This window comes from Scyliorhinus canicula, chromosome 12 (assembly GCF_902713615.1).
Source record: "Scyliorhinus canicula chromosome 12, sScyCan1.1, whole genome shotgun sequence".
Lineage (NCBI taxonomy): Eukaryota > Metazoa > Chordata > Chondrichthyes > Carcharhiniformes > Scyliorhinidae > Scyliorhinus > Scyliorhinus canicula.
This window is the reverse complement of record NC_052157.1, coordinates 93,422,703-93,442,796: the sequence shown is the minus strand read 5'-3', so window position 1 is coordinate 93,442,796 and position 20,094 is coordinate 93,422,703. Positions and strand designations below refer to the sequence as shown.

Here is a 20,094-nt window from a genome sequence, read left to right as displayed (position 1 = left end):
GCTATGTTCTAGTGGATCTCCAAATGGGATATCAGGAGTGTAGGCGCATTGCTCTGATTCCCTACTGCGACATGGGTTCCCGTGGGCGAGCATCGTTGGGGCGATTCGGCCTGCATGGGTTTGGCTGCTGCTCAGCAGTCCCAGGCAGCGTAGCGCCGCCCTGTGTTGCCCATTTCCCACGAGATGCACAACAGACAGGAGGGTGTGCATGAGGGTGTTTTGTTATCTGCCCTGTGGTGTTCATCGGCAGGAGACCCATAACCTCCTTCTACCTCGGGTGCAGGATGATCCCCCCTCCCCCCGCCCCCGCTACTCCATAGGACGTGGGTGAGAGGGGAGATATCCCCTGACACGAGCCGACATCTGGCACTGCCAAACCTACAGGCCCCCTCTGATCACGACCAGCATATCTATGCTGGCGGACATGGAGCACTGGGAGTAGACCACTTCCGTCTTGGACTGCATCGCATCAAGTTGCGATTGTGCCACCACCTTCATGGTTTGTGTTGATCAGCCAGTGGAACGCCATCTCGCTGTGTGACTGGGTCTGCTCCCTGTGTGTCTGCGCCACGTTAGACAGCTCCTCGACAATGTCTCAGACGTTGCCAGCCATTACCGAGTGTAACGGGGCCGCTCGCAGAAGCACAGCTACAGTTTCCACGTGGCTCGGAAACATGGACACCTGTGAGGCAGTAACCATGTATTGGGCATCGGATAGCGCCTGCGCAAAATGCTTCAGTCCTTGGACGTAATGATCCATACCTGCAACGTCGCTTTCAATGCCTCCACAAGGATGCCACCGGTGCATCGTTGGTCTGGGTGGCATTGGTGGACAGCATCACCTCCTGTTCCTGACGTCGTTGGACGTCTCCAACTGCTCCTGTAGGCGTCGGATGGTCGTAAATAACCCCTCATGTAATCCCAGGCATTGTAACAATATTTACGCAATCAATGGGACTGTCTGTTCCAGAACATCGTGACCCATCTGAGCAGAAGCAGGTTCGTCGGGTCAGCCTGCACTTCAACCGTCCGCCCCCTCGGGTATTTCTACGTCCCCCGCTGTACGGGATCAACTGCATGCTTATAACAGAGAGAGTCCAGGGGTGTCCCACTAATGTCCCTAACCGAGCTGAGTGTCTCTGGGATGCTGGAGGGTTTTGGGATCAGCTGTGACGGCAATCTGTAGCGTTCTTCGACCCGAACAGCTGAGCGCCCTGTGTCTCGGTGGAGGACTGGTCACCGAGCTGCTCCCATCACTTTTTGGCTCACGAGGGGTCTCGGCTGTGGGACTGGCTTGTGCGGGGACGGCAGATGGACCCGCCCCTTACCCAGGAAGTCATGTAAGACACAAGATATGACCCATGACTGGACCGTGGGCCAGGCTGGTGGGGGTTAGCGCGGGCGTGGGTTGTGGTAGTTTAGGTGTGGTGTCGGTTGAGGGTTTGGATAATGTTGAGGGTGATGTGGGGATGTTTACAGTGTTGGGAAGAGGATGCTGTGGGTGCTATGTTGGAGGGTGACTTTACACACGTGTCACAGGGAACAGGAATTCAACAGGGTCCCATTTCCACAACCATGGGCTGATCTGCACCTCGGCGACCTCCTTTTCCTCCGGGCTGTCAACCACGTCCATTTACCTATGGTCTGCAACGGTTCGGGGCCAGTGGTCAGGCGATCCCCCTCCTACATTCTCTCGCTGTCGGCGGTCCGCTGCGGTCTTCTCGTTGAGGGGACGAGGGTTTGGAGTGCGGCGGGTATACAGAAATAAATGTAGTTTTAGACAATCGATGCATGGAACCCAGCGGGTGCGTAGGTGATGGCGTCAGTGGCCAAGGACCCAGATCGTGGCGGCTGGTATGCCTACCAGCACGTGGAGAACGGTGGAGGTTCGACCGCCCTCAGTGGTGGGGGGGGGGGGTGCTGTTGCAGGTGTGTGGGAGGGAGTTTGCTACCTGGTCAACACTGCTGCCTACTCACGTTGGGCGCAGTGAGCAGATTGTGCAGTTCTTTCTGGCACTCGAGGCCCGTCGGATGGTGTTGCCCACGGTGCTCAGGACTCTGAACCTCCGCGCAACGATTGCAAAAGGTGATGTCTGATCGCCTCCAATCCGAGCCAGGATACAGCGTCATCGAACGCACCAACACCATGTGAATCAGGGTATCCAGCTCGCCGCCAGTGAACCTCGGCGTTTCCATGTTATAGGCTGGGATAATGTGTGTGGCGGGAAAATTGATTACATGCGGCAACAGTTTCTTGGCCTCTGGGTGTCAATCGCAAAGTTCACGAATCCAGCACCGTTTTTAATTAAACTCTACTATGCTCCACGTGGCGCCGGTGCTATCCCCTTTACGGTCGCGGAATTGTTCCAGTGCTGCGCCATTTTTTCCGCCATCGTCCATTCTTCTGCGTAGGCGTCATCTTTTATTCCCCGAAACAGAGAATCTCTCTCCGTATCTTGCGTCTGGAAACTTAAGTCACATATATATATATTTCAATAACACTTAAGGGGCCGCACGGTAGTAATTGGGGGCCGCACGGTAGCATGGTGGTTAGCATAAATGCTTCACAGCTCCAGGGTCCCAGGTTCGATTCCCGGCTGGGTCACTGTCTGTGCGGAGTCTGCACGTCCTCCCCGTGTGTGCGTGGGTTTCCTCCGGGTGCTCCGGTTTCCTCCCACAGTTCAAAGATGTGCGGGTTAGGTGGATTGGCCATGCTAAATTGCCCATAGTGTCCGAAAAAGTAAGGTTAAGGGAGGGGGGGGTGTTGGGTTACGGGTATAGGGTGGATATGTGGGTTTGAGTAGGGTGATCATGGCTCGGCACAACATCGAGGGCCGAAGGGCCTGTTCTGTGCTGTACGGTTCTATTCTATAACTTTAACAATCGGCTTTTACTTGCTTAGCTGCATAGATTAGAAAGTCAGAACCCTTTTTTATGGCCAAACTGAAAAACCTCTCTTCGGCTTTGACCCTGGAAGGAATGTATTTATCCTTTCCACCTGCCCCCTCCCATTGGCTACATGACATGCTCCCAATTCACTGTTTGTCCAGTTGTAAGTTGTACCTTGATTTGTTCAGTAATGCTCACATTGTTTCATTAGCTTTCTATTTTTTTATTTTATTTTATTTTTATTTTTTTTAAATTTAGAATATCCAATTCATTTTTTCCAATTAAGGGTCAATTTAACGTGGTCAATCCGCCTAACCTGCACATCTTTGGGTTGTGGGGGTGAAACCCACGCAGACATGGGGAGAATGTGCAAACTCCTCACAGACAGTGACCCAGTGCCGGGATTCGAACCCGGGTCCTAAGCGCTGTAGGCAGCAATGCTAACCACTGTGCCACCATGCCGCCCTTCATTAGCTTTCTATGTACACAATGGTAAGAATATGTTTAATATGTATGAGCAGCACCCGGGGGAAAAGCCGATAACCTTACTTTTATTCACCGACCTAGCAGACATTCTGCTCCTCAGCATTTTGTCCAGGGTTTTAATGAAGTCACTGCAATTTTCTATGCTCATCACAGTCGGAATATTTGTTTTTAAATCGATAAATTAGTTGAACGATTATTTCCTCAAGCTTTCTGTTCAGCATTGAAGCGAACAGGAAGCACGTGAGGTGTGGAGTGGAGAGGCTGGAGGGGGAAGCGTTGTCTCCATTGCTTTAGGTCATATCCTGCACACATAAACATGGTTGTGGCTGTTTTCAACCAATCATACCAGTGCCATGTTATTATTAACAGAGTGCATCTCGGTTATATTCTCGGCTCCATCATCCTCGATCGATTCATCAGACACTGTCCCACGATCATAGTACCAGGAGTGGACAAATTCACTGTTAATTGCGCTTAATTCAGGCGGACTGATCCTTCTTCGCCTCGCAATTCATTTGCAGTACGCATTCATCAAGATCTTTGTGTCATTCAGCGTTGAAATGAGAAATGGTACATAACATTCTGACATAATAAATGCCAGGCAAATTCCAACAATTCCCCGTTGACTTCAATACATATCATCAGGACTAAAACCCATCAACTATCAACATTTTTGGTGTTACTGTTGAGCAGAAATTGAACTACGCCATTCTTCTGGGTACCGTTTTTACGAGAGCAGGTGGAGGTCAGGCAATTCTATCTGAGTGATTCAGAGTATGACTGTCGAAAATCTCTCTTCCATCTGAAAGGCAAAGGAAAGAGTTTCATGAAATTCCCTCCTCTTGGCTGAACGAATGGAGCTCTGAACGATCACGTGAAGCTTGAAACCATCCAACATGAACCACCCCACGTGGTAACTTAATTATTAACCGAAACTGCCTCCACAACAGGCAGCACTGCCCACCATTTCTAAGACGCACAGTAGCAATTGAACAAGAGCACTCAGAAATCAGCGACTTCTACCAGGTAGAACAATTACATAAAATTGTCATGTGCTGGGTGATATGTCCAAGAAACAGCTATGACGATGTAGACATTTTTAGAAATTCCAACCGAAATTGCATAAGGAGCTGTTAATGGCCCAAGGGAATGGATACAATGAGGACTGTGATGTCTCGTGTTTTGTCAAGTTCATGAACAACGAAGTAAAACGTTACTTGCAAAAGAATAATTTAAATGCCAGTAAACCAACTTCAAATAGACAAATGACTCAGTTTGCAATTCAGTTTCACTCGACGATTATTCAACAAGTGATATACCAAGTGTTTTCAAATTAATGCTGTAATTTGTCTCAGTTATTACACTGCAACAGTTCGCTCACAGAATACCAACAACTTCATCCATTAATTCATTTTTTTAATTTTCAAAGAGGTCTTTCAAACACCGTAGTTCTGTATCAATACTCTTTTTCAGTCTGAAATATTTTGGAAACTTGCCAGCAACACTGACTCTCGCTTCTCTCTTGTGGTAACGTTCGGCTGTCCAACAGGGTAAGTGATTTTAAAATCACGTGGGCCCCATTGTTAATCACAGTTCATTGTGTTGAGGTAAATATAATCTTTCTCAAATCCAATGAAACACGTGTATTTATCATTGAGGATCTTCGGCATCGCACAGAATTATTTTGATATTCGTGATGTCCTGTCTCTTTCAACCTATTGGTTGAAGGTGGAGCGAGTGAACCTCGATGAAAATATGTGGTGTTCCATTTCATATAGAAATATTGATCATCTCCAGCTCAAACAGTCTGAAACGCTGAATTATCTACGCCATACCACAGTGCAGATGACATAATTGGGGGAAAGAAAAAACAGTGAGCAGAAATCTGACAGACATACTGAGAATATACGGAAATGTGGACTTACATTCAGGGAGCTTGGTGGAAATTTCTTGTGGACACTCTCAGGCAAAAATTGAGGGCAATGCAGCAGACGGATGTTATTGCTCGCTCACACTATTGTGTCAAAAAGTAAAGTTGAATCAAATGAAAAAGCTAATAAATCGAGACAATATTTATGGCTGGTTAATGTGTCACATCAATTATTAAACAAAATGCACCGTCATCATTAGACCAGATAGACTTTTTATAGAATTTACAGTGCAGAAGGAGGCCATTCGTCCCATCGAGTCAGCACAACCTCATACAAACAGCACCCTACTGAAACCCACGTATGTATCATATACAACCCCTCCACGTAATCCTTTTTGGAAGCTGAGGGCAATTTAGCGTGGCCAATTGACCTCAAACGCACATATTTTAACTATGGGAGGAAACCAGAGCACCCGTAGGAAACCCATGCAGACACGGGGAGAACGTGCTGACTCCAGACAGACAATGACCAAGCCAGAAATCGCACCTGGGACCCTGGGGCTGTAAAGTAATTGTGATAACCACTATGCTACCGTGCTGCCGGATATATCCACTATTGGGCTGGGGCTGCCAATATTTGAAGATTATTATGTTCCATTCTCCAACACTTGAACAGGCAGAGGCTGCAATCATATGAAACTTCTGTATTTTGAAAATGTTATCTGTACGCACATGTCCATCGATAATAATCACCTCACGGACGGGATGATCTTAATTATTTGATTCGTGATAAAGCATAATTTCAATAATCACTTAAACAAAAGATCGAATGTTCGTCATTGTATTCCTTCGTGGGCTATCAGCATTGCTGTAAATGTCTGCAAGATTGTACAACCATAATTATAATTGGAATGGTGATGGCGAGCCATCTGTTTAAGGCGATTCAGTGGATCTTCTCCAGATGCACGTACTGTCTGGAAGGAATCGCCAGGATTCCGAGGTAGAGAAATGGTGAAGAAGTGTATATTGACAAGTTATAGAACTGTGTATCTGACAGCGCAAATTCAATGATGACGTTGCCATGCATATTCTGCCGTCTCACTCCTTGGTTCCAAATATATGGGTTTGAGACGTATCTTTGAAAAAACGTTGGATGATTGTTATAGAGGATATTGTGTACTTATACACGGTGCAGAAACTGCATGATTACTGTCGAGACATTGAATCTGCCCTCAATTTCAGTCTGAGATTTAGCAAAGCAGATGCAAAGCTACTTTAATGTTTTTATAGATGAACCTATGAAAAACAGTCTTGTGTATTCTCGCACAATCCAGGAAATGACGAGAAGAAAATGTGAGGAGATGTATTCTATGAGTACAAAGAAGGCAAGGGAATACACAATGAACGGTAGGACGCCATGATGATAATAGCACCCGGGTGTTTTCTGCGTGCATGTGCAAAATGAGGTCGACAAGTTGGTTCAGACGGCATGTGGCACACTTGACTTCATTTGCTGAGGCTTAGAAAATAAGAGCAAAGGGAGATTACAATGGAACTGTATAAAATACCCATTTGGCCGCAGCTGGATTGCTGCTGTTCTGGTGGCTGTACGATAAGCACGTCGTGATTGCTTCAAAAAGCGTGCAGAGACGATTCGCCAGGATATCTCATGCGATGGTTCATTTCAGCTGAGAGCACAGGCTGCTTAGCCAGGGGTTGTATTCATTAGAGCAAATAAAGCTCAGCGGTGATTTGACTAAGATAAAACAAATATGACGGCAAAGAGCGGGAAGATATGAATACAATTTTCCGATTAGGAGAGGACAATAAATACGAACATAAGAACGAGGAGCAGGAATAGGCCATATGGCTCCTCGAGCCTTCTCCGCCATTCAGTGAGATCATGGCTGATCTTTTGTGGCCTCAGATCCACTTTCCGGCCCGAACACCACAACCCTTAATCTCTTTATTCTTCAAAAAACTATCTATCTTCATCTTAAAAACTTTTAATAATGGATCCTCAACTGCTTCACTGGGCACGGAATTCCATGGATTCACACCCTTTTGTGTGAAGAGATTGCTCCGAAACTCAGTCCGAAATCAATTTCCCCCAATTTTGAAGGGATGCGCCCGTGTTCTGCTTCCACCTGCCAGTGGAAACAGCCTGCCCCCTTCTATCCTATCTATTCCCTTCTTAATTTAATATGTTTCTATAACATACTCCCGCATCCTTCTAAATTCCAACGAGTCCCAGTCTACTCAACCTCTCCTCGTAATCCAACCCCTTCAGCTCTCCGATTAACCTAGTTAATCTCCTCTGCACACCCTCCAACCCCAGTACGTCCTTTCTCAGGTATGGAGACCAAAACTGAACACAATACTCCACGTGTGGCCTCACTAACACCTTATATAATTGCAGCATAACCTCCCTCGTCTTAAAAGCCATCTCTCCAGCAATCAAGGACAACATTCCATTCGCTTTCTTTATCAGCTGTTCCACCTGTAAAACAACTTTTAGCGGCTCATGCACCGGCATACCGAGGTCTCTCTGCACAGCAGCATGTTTTAATATTTTATAATTTAAATAATAATCAATTTTACTGTAATCCCTACCAAAATGGATAACCTCACATTTTTCAACATTGTATTCCATCTGCTAAACCCTAGCCCATTCTTTTAACCTAACCAAATCGCTCTGAAGACTTCCGGAATCTTCTGCACTTTTTGCTTTATCACTCATAGTAGTGTCGGCCGCAAACTTGGACACATTGCACTTGGTCCTCAACTCCAAATCATCTATGTAAATTGTGAACAATTATGGTTCCAATACTGATCCCTGAGGGACACCACTAGCTACAAATTGCCAACGAGAGAAACACCCAATAATACCCACACTTTGCTTTCTATTAATTAAACAATCCTCTATCCATGCTGCTACTTTACCCTTAATGCCACGCAGCGTTATCTTATGCAGCAAACATTTGTGTTGCAGCTTGTCAAAGGCTTTCTGGAAATCCAGATATACCACATCCATTAGCCTCCCGTTAACGACCGTTCTGGTAATGTCCGCAAAACATTCCAGTAAATTAGTTCGGCAAGACCCGCACTTTATGCTGCGTCTGCCCAACGGGACAATTTCCATCCCGATGCCTCGCTATTTCTTCTTTGATGATAGATTCCAGCAGCATCCCTCCTAAACTCACTGGCCTCTCATTACCCACTTTTTGCCTACCTACTTTTTTGAACAGTGGTGCGACGTTTGCTAATTTGCAATCCGCCGGACCACCCCGGAGTCGAGTGAATTTTGGTAAATTATCACTCGTGTATTTGCAATTTCCCAAGCCACTTCTTTTCGCTCTCAGGGATGCATTCCATCAGGGCCAGGAGACTTCAATCAATGACCACGAGTGATGGTCAGAGTCTGGAGACTTCGAGTTGATTTTAGGAAAACCTTTTGCACTCAGAGGGCGGTGGGCATCTGTAACCCATTGCGTGTAAGGCTCGCAGAAGCAGAAACCATCACTTCAATTAAGACGCATTTAGATGTGCACTTGAAATGCCACAACTTGCTCGGCTACAGACTAACTGCTGTAAAATGGGTTTCGAACAGATAGGTGCACAGTGGACGACGCCGACACGAGACGCCGAAAGGCCTCCTTCCAAGCTGTAAAATAATATGACTTTTCTACATTCTGGAGAGGCGTTGGGAATTCAGCAGTTGAATTCCTGCCGTTTTCATGGTTTCATTTCAACTTGCAGACATAGTATTTTCATAACTTTTAAAGCTCAGAATTTGCTCAATGATAGCCACCGTCATTCTAATCGTGTGGACAAATAATGGAGAACCTGGTGAATATAAAGTCACCTGGAACAGATCGACAACAAACCAGGCTTCTAAATTAGATAGCTGAGGAGATTGTGGATGTATTGCTGGTGACCTTTCAGAAATAGCTGGAGTAAGGTAGGGACCCAGAGGACTGGAAAGTGGCTACGGTAATTCCAATGTTTAAGAGGAGAGGAAGGCAGAAGACGGGAAATAATAGGCCGGTTCTTTGAGGAAATAATGAGGAATGTAGACAAAGGGGAATCAGTGGACGTGATATATTTAAATTTCCAGAAGGCCTTTGATAAGGAGCTACATAGGAGACTGCGAAATAAGTTAAGAGTCCATGCTATTCACGTAATATCCTGGCACGAATAGAGGATTGTCTGGCTGACAGAAGGCAGTGAGTGGGGATAAAGGGGTCTCTTTCAAGATGGCAGCCGTTGGCTGGTGGTGTATCTCAGGGCTCGACGATGGGACCGCAACTTTTCACAATGGTTGATCTGGAGACGGAACGGAAGGCACGGTTGCGAACTTTGCAGATGATACAAAGATCTGTTGAGGGGCAGTTAGAATTGAGGAAGCAAACGCGCTGCAGAAGGAATTGGACAGGCCAGCAAAGTGGGCAAGAAAGTGGCTGATGGAATACAATGTGGAAAAGTGTGCGGTTATGTTCTTTGAAAGGAGAAATGGAGGCACAGATTATTTTCTAAATGGGAAGATACTTAGGAAATCAGAAACACAAGCGGACTTGTGAGTCATTGTTCATGATTCTCTTCAGCATTCTCTGCATGCTCAGTCGGCAGTTAGAAAGGCAAATGCAATGTGAGCATTCATGTCGAGTGGGATAAACTACAAGAGCAGTGATGTTCTCCTGAGGCTATATAAGGCTGGGGTGTGACCTAATTTGGAATGTTAGAGAAGTTTGGGACCCCGCATCGAAGGAAGGATGCTCGGATCTTGGATAAGGTTCAGAGTGGGTTCACAAGAATGATCCCTGGAATGAACAGCTTGTCGTATGAAGAACGTTTGAGGTCTCTGAGGCTGTAATCGTTGGAATTAAGAGGGATGATGGGGTGATCTTATTGAAAGTTACAGGATACTGCGAGGATAGTGGAGGTGGAGGATGTTTCCACTTGGAGGAAAACCTGGAAACACAGGACACAATCTCAGACTAAAGGGACGGTCCTTTAAAATAGAGATAAGGGGGAATTTCTTTAGCCAGCAGGTGGTGAATCTGCGGAGCTCTTTGTCGCAGAATGCTGTGGAGGCCAAGTCGCTGAATGTCTTCATGGCAGATGTAGATAGGTTCTTGATTAATAAGGGGATCAGGGGTTATGGGGCGAATGCACGAGAATAGAGATGAGAAAAATATCAGCCATTATTGAAAGAAGGTGGACTTGATGGGTCGAATGGCCTAATTATGCTTGTATGTCGTGTGCTTGTTTGAAGACGAGAGACTTTCATTCTCTGTTTGTGAGATGGCTGTTGGCTGACATTATTGTGGCATGCATTTACTTCCACTCATCAAAGCAAAATTGAAAGTTGACTCGGAATTGTTGTGTATGACTCGGAGGACGTTCATGTTCGGAGAGCTGTGAATGAAAATAAGCACTCTGAAATTAATAGGGAGCATTGTCAGTATTTTCGTCTTGATGGATCAAATATATCTGATGAGGCAGGAAGATGATTGGACCTGTGAACCAACACTGAGCATATTGTACAGCAAAGGTCGGAGGCTGAAGAGATTTGTTACCAGTAACGAAAGCAATGTTTAGATGCATTCCAGATTTTTTAAACCAGTAACTCGCATTGAGTGAGATTCAACTAGCCTTTGCCTTGTCACACACGGATTATTATGTTGTGATGTCAAAATAATTCACTCAATTTTTATTCTTCCAATCCAGCACTTTATCTCTAATGTAATCAAGGTTATAATGAGGTATGGACAACTTCCTGTTTCATTTGATTTATTTTTCCAATTAAGGGTCAATTTAGTGTGGCCAATCCACCTAGCCAGCACATAATTGGGTTGTGGGGTTGAGAGACACGCAGACACAGGAGAAGTTGTAAACTCCACATGGAAAGTGAGCCGGGATGGTGATAGAATACAGGTCTTTGGCGCCATGTGACAGCAGTGGTAACCACTTCGGCACGGTGCCGTCATAAGCTGTTGACGACTGAGCCGAAAGTACATGTTGGCGCACAGATTATTGATGCTAATGTGAGGTGAGAGCGACAGTTCTTGACATCAAGGTAAAATTTCGTCGTGTGGAGGAATAAAGGGCTCCTGGAAATACTGTGGTCAATGGACCAAGATAAATTTCTTGGCTGTTTGGTGTTATACCTGAAACAATGCAAGATGGTCTCGATGATCGGTTTTCAGTCATCTTATTTCCGGGACATCACGGCAGCAACTACCCATGGTCGTGTTATAGGCCCAGCCATCTTCAGCTCTTTCACCGATGACCTTCATTCCATCCCAATGGCAGGAGTTGGAGTGTTCACTGATCTTTGCACAATTTTGTGCACTATTTGTGACTTCACAGACACTTAAGCAATCCATGTTCACATACAGAAACACCTGGACAACACCCAGGCTTTCTGTGGCAAATGTCAAGTAAAGTTTAGGTCATATAAATTCCAAGAATGACAATCTCCAGCAAGACAATATCTAACTATCGCCGCTTGACACTCGATATCATTGTCTTCGGAGAATCTACCACTGTTAACATCTTGGGTGGAACGGTTGCCCAGAAACGGAACATGACTGCCGACATAGATACTGTCACCAATAGGAATATCTACAATGCTGTTTGAAAATATTACCACATTTTAACCAAAATATGGGGGTCGTTCCTTCGTCCCATCGCATCAGATTTATGGCTGTCGGGATTGTTTTTTCGCCTGCTAGCCAATGGGGTTTCCCGCTGTGCGGTAGCGGCATGCCGTCGGGAAATCCAGGGGTGGCGGCAAAATGGAGAATCGAGACGGCGGCGAATTCAGCCCTTTGACTGACACAGAGTAGCAGCAGTGTGTAACATGTGCAGTATGTACTGCAGCAACTCACTGAGATACCTTAGAAAGAAGCTTTGATGCCATAGCCACGATCATTTTGAACAACAAGCATTTCAGACACCAAGAAGCACCAGCATTTGTCGGTTGACCTCGAAGTCACTCATCATCATGAGTTGGAAGCACAGCTCCGTTCCTTCACTGTCGTTCGGGCAAAAACGTGCAATTCCCTTACTAGCAACGCTATGGGTACAACTACAGCCCAGGTAATGCACAAGGTCAAGAACCAAAGTCACCAGCACCACCTGACGGTTTACTGCAGATGGCATATAAATGTTAGCCTAGCCATTGCAGCCTAACTCCAGTAAATTATGAAAACTTGATGACTTAAATGTTCTGCCGCCGCTGCATTCAACTGCTTCACCGATGGACGGTCGTGGACTGATACCCAGGTAATTAGTGTTGTTCGGTTGTTTTTTTATTTTGAAGTCAAGATGTACTTGAAGAAATTTCCACTTTCGCAGTTCAGTGTATGATTATATTCAAGGTGTGCTTGCACAGTTTTTAGTAATAGGTCTGTGATTTCTCATAGCCATTCCCAAATGATTTTTCTGGTTCTGGTTCTGCACGATTCTTTGCTTTCTCTGGGACTGAAATTAATTATCTAATGCATTGAACTTGTGATGCTGGTAAGCAGAATGTATCTCAAAACAGGCAGCTTTGGTTTCAAGATAATTGCTGATAATTTCACGTTTTTAATTGCAATAAAGCAGCGTTCTCTCCTATCATTACAGATATTTGAATAATTGCCCGTTTCGTCCTTTAACCCACACATGTAACCCATCACCGTAACAAATAAACTCATCCTTCATCCATCAAACACGACAAATTAAATATATGGCTATAACATAATCTTCGAGTAGTTTGACACCATTTCAAAGATGGCATTTCGCTGTCAAATATTGAGAGATTGCATCTGTACCATCTGCCATTGCATGTGGCGAACGATTACATTTTAAATCCAAAGTCTGAAGCAGTGCCACAGAGTACCTTCATCCTTTCGTTGCAACTTTTCTTCTGTTAGGGAGAAACACATTAGAAACACATTTACATCATTCATGCGCTGAAACTTATTGCAACAAATGCCGCTCAATGGTCCACTTGGCAACTTCTGTATTAACATTTCTTGTTCAGTTCCTTGTGCACTGTCAGTGCATGAATCATATGCATAATTAATGAATCGTATATTCATATAATCACATTTAACATAGAATTATGCTTTACCGCACTTGCAATCACATGGCAAGATATACTTAGCAGATAACATGGATGGACCCATTATTCTTCAAGATCCGACGACTGCAGTGAGTTTTTTACTGATTCGAAAAGTAATAGGTAGTTTGAGATGTAGTGCTTTAAATATATACATATATATATATATATATATATATTTATTGCATGCTTCAACGTACAAGGTGCCTTCAGGACTTGCACTAAGCAGATTTGGAATGACAAGTTCAATGAATGTTTGGGCTGCATGCAAATTAAGTTCGGTCGCCGTCCAAGTGACGCAGTTAAACAGGGCCATAAGCTGCAGTGAGCCAAGCTGTTTCCACAGCTTGAACTGAGGCATGTCGATCAACAAAATACTGGAAGCGAACATGGAATTGCCATGTTAAACGCCAGTAATGGTTTATATCAATTCCAATTTAAACATGCCGCAACATAGAAGAAGATAAGATTCGACCGAGTATGCATCCCTTTCATTGTTTCCAAAGGAAGAGAAAATTTGGATTTTTCTTTGGCCTGCAACATTAAGAGACAACACGACGTTTTGAAAAAGCATGAAAATAGTTGCTGTGCTGAAGCATACCCTTGCTAATGACCTAAACCATGATAACGAACAGTTTTATGTAGACACATACATAGAAAAGAGATGGACATGGAGGTCATTTGACACTTCAATAATCTCCAACGTTCTTTATAATGATGGGTGATAATAGAATTTTCATACAATCATAAAATTTACAATTCAGAAGGAGGTCATTGGGCGCATCGAGTCTGCACTAGTCCCGAGAAAGTGCACCCTACCAAAACCCACACATGTAACCCATCACCGTAATAAATAAAACCACCTAAATGATTGGACAAGATGGGGCAATTTATCATGGCCAATCAACATTTCTGCACATGATTGGCTGTGGGAGGAAACCGGAACTCCCGGAGGAAATCCACGCAGACACGGGAAGATCGTGTAGACTCCCCACAGACAGCGACCCAAGCCGGCAATCTGACGTCGGTCCCTTAAGCTGTAAAGCAACTTCGCGAACGACTATGGCACCGTACAAATTTCTCAAGCATAATATTCCTTTCCTCATTCCTTGCTGTCATTTCCTGATTATACCCTTGCTTTCGGAATATTACGCTATATCTTTGATAATGCACTCTTGAAATGTGCATCCTATCACTGTGCACACAGTTCTATAGTTCCCCGTTAGCTCTTTCCCTCCCGTTTTGCATCGTTTTACTTCCGACTTTCGATAATCAATTTACCCGTCTATCGATCTATCTATCTATCTATCTATCTATCTATCTATCTATCTATCTATCAATCTATCTATCTATCTATCTATCTATCTATCTATCTATCTATCTATCTATCTATCTATCTATCTATCTATCTATCTATCTATCTATCTATCTATCTATCTATCTATCTATCTATCTATCTATCTATCTATCTATCTATCTATCTATCTGTCTATCTGTCTATCTGTCTATCTGTCTATCTGTCTATCTGTCTATCTGTCTATCTGTCTATCTGTCTATCTGTCTATCTGTCTATCTGTCTATCTATCTATCTATCTATCTATCTATCTATCTATCTATCTATCTATCTATCTATCTATCTATCTATCTATCTATCTATCTATCTGTCTGTCTGTCTGTCTGTCTGTCTGTCTGTCTGTCTGTCTGTCTATTTATCTATCTATCTATCTCTCTATCTCACTTTCTGCCTATCAATGTGTGCGTGTTTATCTATTAGTATGTCCTTCTAGCGCAATGCTCCAGCGTTACTTGAGTAAAACATGTGAGAGCACCCCATTATGAATTTATTGGTCGAATTCAACAATGTGGTAAAGGAAATGCGCATGGTTCATTTTCATGTAACCATTCGATAAGTCACTTCATCAAATATTTATTTCAGTTTCTTATACGAACCGAAAGTCCCTGGATTCGGTTGACATCAGCAAGAACACTTGCAGAACACACGTGCGAGGAATATGCGATTAAAAATCGAAACTATCCTGCAATAGGGAAAGCCGAAGTAATACGTGCGAGGTACGACTTGAAACATGATATTTCGTGGATTTGTTAATCGCCTGGCTTTGTTCCGGGGTGAGTTTGGAAACAAATAATATAGGAGCACCTGCATGCAATTTGAAACTTCGAATCTGCTCCACCATTATGATCGTGGACATTCATCCAACTTAGTAAGTTGAAACCGATTCCGCCCGAAATTACGAATAACCAGCAGGAAAATATGTCTCATTTTCATTTGTCCATCTTGTGCCTTTACCTCGCCCATCAATTCCGAAATACAAGTTGATCAGAGAGGTAGGATATTCATCATGTCGCACTATTCGTACCACTACATGGAGTAATTCACTTGATTGGACCATGGCTTTTGCCCACCTACTTACAACTTGGAATATTCTTGGAGCGTTTGGCAAGCTTTTTATATTCTATGCGTGTCGATGTGGATTTTTTACGAATAGTGCGGTTTCCTTAGGCAGTCCAAATATGTGCGCGTTAGTCAAAATTACCCGTTCTAAATTACCCCTGAGCACAGCTTGGGTTCAGAGGATGGGATGAGGTGATGCAGGAGTCGGCAATTTTGGAGATTTCGTTTGAGGGCCGGCGCAGGCAGGTTGGGACGAATGACCTCCTGCACTCTGGAGATTGCATGATTCCCAAGTTGAAAGATCGATCCATAGTTATATTCAACTCTCCATATTCAGGGAACAACCAGTTCAGACGTCCAATGGAGTGTTTGGTAACAAAGTACAGTGGTGAACAGCAAATTATGCACGGCATTTTGAAGAGCATCAACTTTGTACAATTTCAACCACAACCGGACTGATGGATGGCAATGGAGCAACGATTATAAGGATCGAGTTGATCCTGTAGCATATCGTGACACCGCGCATAATTGCTTAAATCGCATCAACACTCAATCAATGATACGAGAGTTTACTCTTTCTGATATGTATTTTTAAAAATATATTTTTAATGAAAAAACAACTCAGCTTTATGAACATATCGTTACTGTGTGTAAACGAACGACGATTCGCAGGTGCAGCAGAAAACCAAAGACATAAGGAGGCGTTTGCAAACATGGTCAAAGCTTCATGATTAAAGAGGGCTCTGTGAAGTTCCTTAAGGTAAATATAGAAAGGTAATATATGAAGACGTTTATGGATGGTTAATTACATTTGAGGTCAAGGCAAGCAACCTTACGGTTATGAATGTGCAATGGATGCAATTTAGAATGCGCACGACGTCATAAATGAACACACACATTCATATGACAGCGATGTGAATGGAGCAGGTTTTAAATTCAAACTAATTATTTACTGTCAGCTACTGTTATTAGGCGGTGTCGTTGACGAGGGTAAGGGAGCGGGAGTTCGCCAATTTTCATACGTGGGTGTGGGTGGAGTGCTGTAATTTCGATGCGAAATTAAACTTTCTGCGATCACTACATTGATACAGATGGTGGAAGTTGTTTTTGATAAGCAGATTGAATACGATATTCGAGGGCATGAATCATTTTTTTCAGTAAAACAGAGGCCGACATAAAGGTGTAGGGGTACGACGTCATGGACTTGCAAGAAGTTGTGCATAGGGATGCTCTGTATTTGTGTTTTGTAGGTCAGAGCGAGATCCATTGCGACAGCAGCTTTATGAATGGACGGACTAAATGACAGGTTCCTGCAGTGGTGAAAAATGTAGGCGGTAAATTGGAGTTGTGCTAGGGGCACTGTCGAAAACAATCGCCAAACATGGATAGAAATTTATGTCAAACACTAGACAAATGATAGTAAATGAAACATAAGGACCGTGAAGAAAGCATTTTCTGAAAACATTTTTCCTAATTACATAAAATACATTATTCCGTCAGTTGAAGTGCAGACACATTCCCACCGGTCCCAGGGACCCATCACACCCTACCTGGCATGCACAATTACCAAAATAGGGTTTCCATTAAAAAAAGTTTTTTCAGAGATCCCAATTCATTTTCTCCAATTAAGGGGCAATTTAGCGTGGCCAATCCACCTACCATGCACATTTGTGACTTGTGGGGGCGAAACCCATGATAACACGGGGGCCTCACGGTAGCATGGTGGTTAGCATCAATGCTTCACAGCTCCAGGGTCCCAGGTTCGATTCCCGGCTGGGTCACTGTCTGTGTGGAGTCTGCACGTCCTCCCCGTGTGTGCGTGGGTTTCCTCCGGGTGCTCCGGTTTCCTCCCACAGTCCAAAGACGTGCGGGTTAGGTGGATTGGCCATGCTAAAATTGCCCATAGTGTAAGGTTAATGGGGGGATTGTTGGGTTACGGGTATACGGGTTACGTGGGTTTAAGTGGGGTGATCATTGCTCGGCACAACATCGAGGGCCGAAGGGCCTGTTCTGTGCTGTACTGTTCTATGTTCTATGTAACACGGTGAGAATGTTCAGAATCCACACGGACGGTGAACTAGAGCCAGGATCGAACTTGGGGCCTCAGAGCCGTGAAGCACCAGCAGCAACGACAGCCCCTTCGTGCTTCCCCAGGTCTTCCGTTTTGACAGTTGTAAATATGTAATGACCTCGCATGGAATTTCTCATCAAAGATCCATCTTGAGAACCGATAATCACTTCATCCTAACGTCACATATTTTGCAGCAAAAGCGTTCAAAACCTAGTTCTGATGCATCATGTATGAATGATTTAGAAGCATTGCGGTGTACATTGACGAAGAGATTACACTTGCAAAAGTTTGTCCATTTACAAAGATAGCTCTCATTGGTTTCTAAAGACGACACTCGCGGTGCTAACCTGCTTCATTGAAAGCTGCTTGCCACTTCAATAATTCTGGATCCCGATTATGAAGATACAAGTCTTTATTTATTTTCAAGAAATTGCTGGTGTTGCAGTCAATAATATATGTTGTCGTCAAATGCAAAGTAGGACATTGTTCGATCCATCAGCTTCATGTTGGTGTTCTCAACACAACAATTAAATCATTGTTCAGCAATCTCAACGAGTTGGTTTGAAACAACGTTGCAGTCCTTACACTGTGGGGATATACGTTGGACACACTTGTAGAACCAGGTGCAAAATTGCGGGTGTCATGCCGTTACCTCCTTCAGTATTAAGACATGTTCCACACATGACCTACGCCATTCTCAACCTGTGACCCCTGTTATAATGTGAATGTAGTCTATTTGTTTTCATTCTGTCGACCCACGATAATGCTGTCCACTTCTATCAAATTTCTGGACAATTTATTTTCCTTTAATGTGATCGATCTCAAATTGGCCAAGCGATGCTAATTTCTGGCTTTCAACTTTATATTCCAACCGAAAAGGCAATTTCCTCCAATCACTCACGTTTCATGTGTTTAACCAATATTAGAACCATACAAACAGACTTAAGTTACGTCACCGAGAAATGTCATTCAGCCCACCTTTCCCATGTCTGCCAAAAGGCTACCCAGGTGCACTTTTTTATCACGTATTCCTGCATGAAGACCGTAGCCCTGTAGCTTGGAGCACTGACTATGCAGCTCCAGGTATATTTTATATGTGTTTAGTTTAGCTTCCTCCATCTGCAACTCGGGCAGTCCATTCCAACTCCTACTAAAGTCTACGTAACATTATTCTTCCTCGTTTTCCCTCGACACATTTTGACACCTTTTTTGAATCTATGTCCACCGGTATTCGAATTTTCCGCCAATCCATGCAATTTCATACTTTCCACTCTATCTCTCCCCCTCATAATTTTAAGCAGCTTCAGCAAGTCACCCCTCAACGCATTTTGTTCCAAGGAAGATAACCCAAACTATTAAATTACTACCCGTACTAACACTGTTGTAGTCCTGGCAGCATTCCACTAATCCTCCGCTGCAGATAAAATACATCCTTCCTGCAATATGCTGAGTAAAAATGCACATAATATTCCAGTTGTAGAGTCATCAGTGAGTTATACAATTCCAATATTATATACTTACATATATGTTATATATTTCTGGCAACGAAGGAGAGCATACCATATGCTTTCATTGCGACCTTGTCGCCCTGAACTGCTGCCTTTAGGGACCTACTTACGTGTACGTCAAGGTCATTAACTTTATATAACGTGTCTTGGTATAGTTCCATTTACTATGTAGTCCCAATAACTGTTGACAGTTATTTAGAAATGCATACTTCCGACAGTTCAAAAGGTGGCCATTCGGCCCATCGGGCCTGCTCTGAAACAGCACGCCACCTGGGGTTACTCTTCAACACTTTTCTCGTACCCCATCACACCAAAACACTTGAGCAGCTTTGAACACGAAGGGACAATTTCGGCATGGTCTATCTGTCTAATTTAACTGTGGGAGGCAACAGGAACACACTGAGGGAAGGCATGGAAACGTAGGGAAAACGTGCAAAATCCACATAGATGCCCACGGCCGGAATCAAATCCGGGTCTGTGGCAGCAGTGCTGAGCGGTGGACCACCATGCCGTTGGTCGCAGTGTTAAAATCCATCTATCACATTATCGCCCGCTCGAGGAAGTGATCTATATTGTTTTGGGCGTTACTGTTCTTCTCCTCACTATTCACTACTCGGCAAATCTTTGTGCTGCCCGGAAATTTTGTTGACGTGCTCCCTCCCCCGAGTTCACGTCCAAATCGTTGAGAAATAATCCAAAGAGTAAGAGACCCAAACTCGAGCCCTGCGAAACAGCACTTGACACTAG

The 20,094-nt window shown here is 44.0% G+C and overlaps 1 protein-coding gene across 1 annotated transcript in view; it reads right to left on the bottom strand.

The window, feature by feature from the left end:
• LOC119974296 (myosin-8) overlaps nt 1-20,094 on the bottom strand; it is a 263,344-nt gene that overhangs the window by 89,667 nt on the left and 153,583 nt on the right. Inside the window, exon 17 of the mRNA XM_038813068.1 lies at nt 13,134-13,160. Within this exon, the coding sequence (XP_038668996.1) occupies nt 13,134-13,160 (27 nt within the window). The remainder of the gene's footprint in view (nt 1-13,133; nt 13,161-20,094) is intronic.